The sequence below is a fragment of the Ipomoea triloba genome, chromosome 15, assembly GCF_003576645.1.
Source record: "Ipomoea triloba cultivar NCNSP0323 chromosome 15, ASM357664v1".
In the NCBI taxonomy this organism is placed as follows: Eukaryota; Viridiplantae; Streptophyta; class Magnoliopsida; order Solanales; family Convolvulaceae; genus Ipomoea; species Ipomoea triloba.
The window spans coordinates 22,244,160-22,251,795 of record NC_044930.1 but is presented as its reverse complement, the minus strand read 5'-3'; the positions used below and the strand labels follow the sequence as shown (position 1 = coordinate 22,251,795).

Genomic DNA, 7,636 nt, shown 5'->3' with positions numbered 1-7,636 from the left:
TGTCCCGGTTTACACTCTCACATGGATGATGGGAGTGGGTTTGAGTCTTAGTAGAGAACAATGTTACTCAGAAAGTAGCTATTTATTTAGACTATCGATTTTACAAGGTTGCAAACAGTTATTTTAGTAATAATTATAATGAATTTTCTATATTATCTCGGATTCATATACTTTGAGTTAGATATTTAAATAAAAAAATTTGACATTCAATTACCTATATATAAACTTCTCCTATATAGTCTTGCATTGATATACTTTCAAATATTTATTTAAATATAAACATTGATATACTTTCAAATATTTATTTAAATATAAACATTGGGCATTAACTCAATGCGCGTATAAAACTAGTATACTATCTACTATACTAATAAGAGCCAAAGAGAGTTAGGCCTAAAATAGGTAGAAAAAATGGCGGTCGAATTATTTAATCAAATGGATGGTTCATTCAGATAAATTATTTAATCAAATAGATGGTTAAGATAATTCAGATTAGTATTATTAATAGAGATTACCTAATTTAACCTTACTTTTATGATTATCCGTTAAGTTTTCCCTTAAATATTATCTTCCCCGTTAATATTGTTAACTTTTAACTTACACATTAATCTATATTAATAATCAAATAGATGGTCAAATTAGGTTAAATTAGGTAATCTCTATTAATAATATTAATCTATTTGATTAAATAATTTATCTGAACCATCAATTTGATTAAATAATTTAACCGCCATTTTTTCTACCTATTTTAGGCCTAACTCTCTTTGGCTCTTATTAGTATAGTAGATATTCATTACATTGTCCATTATCTTATTTTTACAATATCTTGTAATTAAATATCAAAGTTATAGTACAAAATAATGTTATATATTTAGTTACCAAGTATTTTATTAATACTATGAAAACAAAATTTTAAAATAATTTGAAGCTAATTATATTAACTACTTGGGGATTGGTTGACAAAGAGAGCTAGTACTCAAATAATAACCCAACAAATTGAAGCGGAATCACTCTATTTTACTCTTATTGAATTAAATAAATTAGTAGTTACACAAAAAAATGATACATATGTATTTCTTTAATACCATGAAAAAAAATAAAAAAGAATAGTTTGAAAATAAAAAAGAATAGTTTGAAACCAATCATATTAACTACTTGGGGGATTTGTTGACAATGAAAGTACTCAAATAACCCATTACCCAGCAAATTGAAGCGATAAACTACCTTTTAATATCTTTAGAATACATAATATTTTAAATTTTCAAATTTTTATTAATTTATTTAATCTTTTTTCTTAAACTAGGGATTTCTTTATCCACAATAACTCATTCAACAATAATGGTTGAACCAAATGAACCCCAAGTAGAACAACTAAAGGAAAGTCCATAGCTCTAAAGGAAAGTTCATAGCTCATATATCATAATCTCACGTTGTCATCTATGCTACCAATAATAACCGAATTGCAGACAATGACAATGTTACTCAAAAGAGAATTAAAAACACTTAGAAAAATTCAAATTAAAAGTAGTAATTTAGACTATCATTTTTAGACCAAATATTTAGACTATCGATTTTACAAGGTTGCAAATATTTATTTTAGTAATAATTATAATGAATTTTCTATATTATCTTGGATTCATATACTTTGAGTTAGATATATATTTAAATAAAAAAATTCGACATTCAATTACCTATGTATAAACTTCTCATATATAATATTGCATTGATATACTTTCAAATATTTATTTAAATATAAACATTGGGCATTAACTCATTTGCGCAATGCGTGTATAAAACTAGTAATATGTAATAATAATTGATTGTTAATTTTATAAAAATATATGTGGTAATTAATAAAATAAATGATTTTACTAAAATAACCTTTATTTTGAGCGAAAAAAATTGGTTTATTATATAGATATAGATATATTAGCCAGGTCCTCAACAAATACACAGATGCATTATCCTAGAAATCATTTCTAGAAACTCTTGATTAGCCTTAAAAGTGAAACTTCACCAATCATCTGGTGCAGCAGTAGCTTTTGATGCCCACATAAGCATAACTAACTGATCCAGTAGGCAGTATTTAGAACAAGAGATCAATGTTCGAAATTCGACAACATTATACTCAAAATAAACAGATCAGATCCCTTATGCCCACCCCTAAACTATTAAGTTATCATAATTTATATCATTTCAAATGCTCTGTCGGATTGAGATGTGGAAAGATTGAGAATTCAACCTTTTGGGACATGCAATAGCTTTTGATTGTTCCCACTAGCACCATTATGCTATGGTGGAACATATGAAAAGATGACAACTGCCTATATAAGCATATGGGGACAAGCCCCGCGTTTGAATCTCCATGCTACTCGAGCTGCATAAAATATTAGGCTTGCAAAATCATATCAATATTTCTCCCAAATACACCGTCTATATGAAGGGAGATGAGAGAGAATTGATGAGGCTCATGCAAAGATATTAACCAAATATAGATACACTGCAAATGCAATTAACAAACAGTAGTTCTCTAAGCGTACATACACAAAATATAACAAAGAGTCCTAGTATAATACTACTACTAGACTCCTAACAAAATCCCCTCTCTATAAGAGATTATATTGTGAGAAGGGAAGGGGCTATGATGAGTCTGACTATCTGAGCGAAGGAAGAAGGTGATGATAATGCTGTCTGCTCCAACCTTGAAATCCATATGGGGGGTTAAAGGCCCTTCTTCTTCTTCTTCACCAAACCCACACACCCTCAGAACCAAAACCTCTCCATTTTCTTTCTCTCCCCACCAATATGTAACAATCAAGAAAACCCTCTCCAGAACTGCTTCTGGGCTTCATCTCAGAGGCACCCTCACGTCCAAGACCAAGCCGTTCCACAATGGGTATTCTCAATCTCAATTTGTGTCAAAAAATGGTTCTGATATGAGTTTGGGGATGATGAGTATGAGCATGGGATTGAGTTGGATGAGAGATGCTGCATTTGATGAGAGATGCTCTGCTCCGGTGAATGCCAGTAGAATCAGTGGCTGCGGTGGGGCTGGAGGCTATAATGGCAGTTATGATGGTCCTGGTGAGAATGAGTGGGTTCAAAGTCTTGATGAATACTATCATAAAATAATCCAAGATAATCTTGACAATCCCCTATTCCTTGGAAACTATGCCAAATTCTTGAAAGAGGTAACTATATATTTTCTCCATTGAAACCATTTTCCATGTTTACAGTTTGTGATATTGTGAATTTGTAGGTGAAGGGTGATTTTGTGAAAGCTGAGGAGTATTGTGAAAGGGCAATATTGGCAAATGCAGATGAAGGGAATATCTTTGCCCTGTATGCTGCTCTGATCTGGTATTTACACAAGGATGCTGCTAGAGCCGAGTCATATTATATTCAAGCTGTGAAAGCTTCTCCAGATGATTGGTAAAATTCTACCACCATTTTCTGTATTTCCAAATTTTCACATGATTGGTAATTTATCCCTAGGGAGCATTTTTTCTACATGCAGTGATGCTTGGAGTGAAGTGAATCACATAGTAATAGAGAATAATTGTTCTATGGAGAAGTAATTTCTATGCAATTTTTCTTACAATCTGCTGATTTCAAACAATGTTAAAATTGGACATTTTCCATTGCTCCTTTTCTGGGTTGGAGGTCCAACTAGTAATCTGTTATGGTAACGATTATATTTGCAGTGATGTACTTGCTTCATATGCTCACTTTCTATGGCAAACTGAAGAAGAAGACGAAGAAGAAGAGGATCAGCAAATACTCAGATGATAGTATCATCATATCATCAGTTGTTTGCTAATCAAGGATTAGATTATTTTCCCTTACCTATATAGGCATCTCTACATAACTTTCTTTCTTCTGGTTGGTTCGTATATGCATAATATACAGTAACTCCTTTTTCATCCTTCTCTAACCTAAAGATTATTCCTTGTTCTTTTCGTGTTTTGGTCTTGATAATATGCATTTTGCCTCATCTGTCCTTTCTGATGCCAAACACAAAGCTCAAATGGATATGTTTGTTTACTTTTTAGGGGGGTTAGTGGTTGGAGTGAAGATAAAAGATTGCTTGATTTTTTCTAATGACACAAGTGTAGCATGGCTTTTTTAGGTCACTCTTAGGTCCCCACCTTCTATTACTCAAGTACCAACTGAGTTTCGTCAGGTCTTCGATTAAGCTATAACTTCAAAATAAGTATTATATACGAATTTTCAAAACAAAAAAAAAAGTACTATATACTAGCCAGGTCCCATCAACAAATATACAGATGCATTATCTTGAAAATCATTTCCAGAAACTTTTGATTAGCCTTAAAAGTGAAACTTCACCCATCATCTGGTGCAACAGTAGCTTTTGAATTCGGCAACAACAATTAGATAGATTCCGCACTACCATTTTAATATTTGACCTTGTTTGCTAAACTACTAAATTATGTGATTTACTCCACCCAAATGCTCTATTGGACCAAAATGTGTGAAGCCTTAAGATTGGAGATTCAATCTTTTGAGACATACAGTAGCTTTTGATTGCTCCCACTAGCACCATTATGCTTTGGTGGAACCTATGAAAAGATGACAACCGACTATAAAAGCATAAATGAACGAAACACATCATTCAATTTAGTATCAAAACAAGGGGAAACAAGGGGACAAGTCCTACGTTTGAATCTCCATGCTATGAGCTGCATAAAATATCAGGCTTGCAAAATCATACTCCCTCCGTCTCCCATTTTTATGTGTCTAGTTCAGTTAACGAGACTTAACTGAAGTTATTTTTTATCCAATTTTTCATAATATGTTTAGTATTAATATACAAAATTTATATATTTAGAAACCACACTAAAAGTACTATTAAACACAAAAAATCAAATTTAAAAACAAGTAAAAAATACTAAAGAAAATAAACAAAGAAGAAAGAGTTGGTTTGACCAATGAATAGTAAGTAGGACAGATAAAATGAGACAGAAGGAGTATAAATATTTCTCCCAAATACACTGTCGATATGAAGGGAGATGGGAGAGAATTGATGAGGCTCATGCAAGATATTAAGCAAATATAGATACACTACAATTAACAAACAGTAGTTCTCTGTTAATCACAGTTCCAACAGGCCAGTACAGACTGAACATGCTTGCCAAACTTCTGAAACTGATGAAGACTTGGATCTTACAATGTTTCGAGGCAAAATTTCAAAAATATTTTCACAAGAGTAAATATAAACTAGAATACATCTAAAGTTCTAAACCATAAGACTAAGACCAACAAATTGCAAATTTGGTTACCTTGCAATTGCTTGCAGTTCCAAGCGCCACACTCATGAATCTCATAAGAAAATACACATCAGAAACCAAGCCTCATCTCCAACTATGGATAAAACAACACATCATGCCCAACTAGACAGTTTTTAAACCTTCATTTTTTAAAATGAATCGAGCCTTATTCGTATTTTCCAATATTTTAGGCAAAGCGTGATTTTCAGCTGCTTAATAAATGTAACTGGGGCTCCGGTTCTTGCTATTAGTGGTCCACAACAATAGATTCCATCACCATAGTCATCTGTCCTTGACCATCAAAACAAGATTCATCGTTTTGCCTTTGGCTCGGTTTCACTTGGCTCGACAATGGTTGCCTCCTGTTTCTGAACATCAGTTCCGGTTTCATTGATCTCCTTAAATGTGCTATTTTGATCAATGGCCTCCTTGGATAAGCTCGTCTTGCTATTGGAAGATTTCTTTGTTTCACCGGTTAAGTTGGTATTCTGAGATGGCAACTTAGGAAGGGACTTCCGTTGAGTCCTTTTAGCGTTAACAAGAGAAAGTCCCTTGGCAGGGCTATCCCGGGGCCCTTTTTCATCTAAGCTCAACCTACTAGGTCGCACGTTGTTGTCATTGTTCTCTTCCCTACTAGGAGACCCTTTTTTCCGACCAAGCTTGGGAGATTTGGCTCTTGTAGGAGGAATCTGGATCAGAGTGAGATAGCCCAGTAAGGCACTAAAGCTACTAATTCATGTGTCTTATAGAATATGGAGTATCTCAATAGCAGAGCACAAATATTTTGCGTGAAGCTTCTTAATTGGACATGTAAAAAAAAAAATGTAAACCTCACGAACTGTTACCAGAAAACTCTAAAATAATCTTTTAAGTACACTTATATATATTTATAATTTCTGCAATCAATAATACACAAGCTTATTCCAGATTAGCATCTTCGTTATTGGCTTGTGATACATGCTAAGAAAGTCTTATTTTATTATATTACATAGTTTAGATATTAATAAATTACTAAATAGTTATTTAGAAACTAATAAATAGTTATTTAGAAATTACTAAATAATTATTGAACTTATTACTATTAGTCTTTGAATTAGTTTAGGTATATTAATTATTTAGAAACTACCAATTACTTATTCTTAGTTTAGGAACCTTTGTAATCAACCCTATAAAAGGGAGTGTTATTTGGAATAATAGACAAGCCAGAAATTCAATCCCAAAAAGGGTCTAAGGGAGTTTTGGGTCTCAAGCAAACCCAGTGTTATCTTCTTTTCCTTTTCCAACTATTAGTCTTTCTTCCTCTTTCTTTATGTTTTCATGCCCGTGACGTTAAGAACATAACATTGGTTCCGTTGCCGGGCATTGTTTGGATCAGTCTTCTCTGTTGAGTTGATATGAGGCTGATCATCTGCAACATTGGCCTGCGTTGGCATTGTTTCCCCATGTGGGTGATCAACCATGATTATGAATGATGAATCATCCACGTTGAGTGATGTAACGTTGCCATCAGTTTCCTGAATTCCTAAGGAAATAAGCATATTGATTTTGGGTGTTTGGACATTGAGGAATTTTGTAATACATTGCTTTAGGTCATTGGGATGTTCACCCAATTCTCCAAGGCGACTGTCTGCATAGCTCTTTTGCTAAGAGTTTCAACTCATTCACTGATTCTTTGAGAGCTTCAAACTCAGACCGAGTGATGTCCATGACGCCGGCAACGGAACCAATGGTACGTGTTCCCGTCATGGGCAAGAAAACATAAGGAAAAAGAAAGAATAATAGTTGGAAAAGGAAAAGAAGATAACACTGGGTTTGCTTGAGACCCAAAACTCCCTTATACCCTTTTTGGGATTGAATTTCTGCTTGTCTAATATTCCAAATAACACTCCTTTTTATAGGGTCGATTACAAAGGTTCCTAAACTACGAATAAGTAATTGGTAGTTTCTAAATAATTAATATGCCTAAACTAATTCAAAGACTAATAGTAATAAGTTCAATAACTATTTAGTAATTTCTAAATAACAATTTATTAGTTTCTAAATAACTATTTAGTAATTTATTAATATCTAAACTATGTAAAATAATAAAATAAAACTTTCCTCGGAAACTCTTACGATGGGAAATGATAGCAACTCAAAGCGGGAATAGATGCTAAACACTAAGAAATAACCTACGAATCTAAGTGACACGGTGAAAGACATGAAAGATGTGGAATAGCCCAATTGCATTTTAAATAATCATTTAACATCAATAATAGAAACCAGCCAGTTCTGCAAAAAGACTCAAAAACCTTAAAAAATCATACACACCACTATATTCATTAATGATTGTGCGTTTATATTATAAG

General features: G+C 32.9%; 2 protein-coding genes across 4 annotated transcripts in view; one reads left to right on the top strand and one right to left on the bottom strand.

Moving 5' to 3' along the window:
• The first annotated feature begins 2,684 nt into the window (after positions 1 to 2,684).
• On the top strand, positions 2,685 to 3,923 carry LOC116005881. Its single transcript, XM_031246116.1, has 3 exons — positions 2,685 to 3,191; positions 3,260 to 3,432; positions 3,705 to 3,923. Exons 1-3 carry the CDS (start codon positions 2,685 to 2,687, stop codon positions 3,787 to 3,789), a joined length of 765 nt encoding a protein of 254 aa, XP_031101976.1. The 3' UTR covers positions 3,790 to 3,923.
• Positions 3,924 to 5,061: 1,138 nt separating this feature from the next.
• The window catches only part of LOC116007244 (protein WVD2-like 5), a 6,871-nt gene continuing 4,296 nt past the window's right edge, over positions 5,062 to 7,636 (bottom strand). For all 3 annotated transcript variants that reach the window (XM_031247870.1, XM_031247868.1, XM_031247869.1), the window contains exon 9: positions 5,062 to 5,977. In XM_031247870.1, the coding sequence (XP_031103730.1) occupies positions 5,600 to 5,977 (378 nt within the window). In that variant the 3' untranslated portion in view covers positions 5,062 to 5,599. The remainder of the gene's footprint in view (positions 5,978 to 7,636) is intronic.

Excerpts from the sequence above, each read along its gene's own strand:
- LOC116005881 (XM_031246116.1), top strand. The coding sequence starts at position 2,685 with ATGCTGTCTGCTCCAACCTTGAAATCCATATGGGGGGTTAAAGGCCCT. Across the intron at positions 3,192-3,259 it reads ATGCCAAATTCTTGAAAGAG|GTGAAGGGTGATTTTGTGAA; the intron begins GTAACTATATAT and ends GTGAATTTGTAG. Across the intron at positions 3,433-3,704 it reads AAAGCTTCTCCAGATGATTG|TGATGTACTTGCTTCATATG; the intron begins GTAAAATTCTAC and ends TTATATTTGCAG.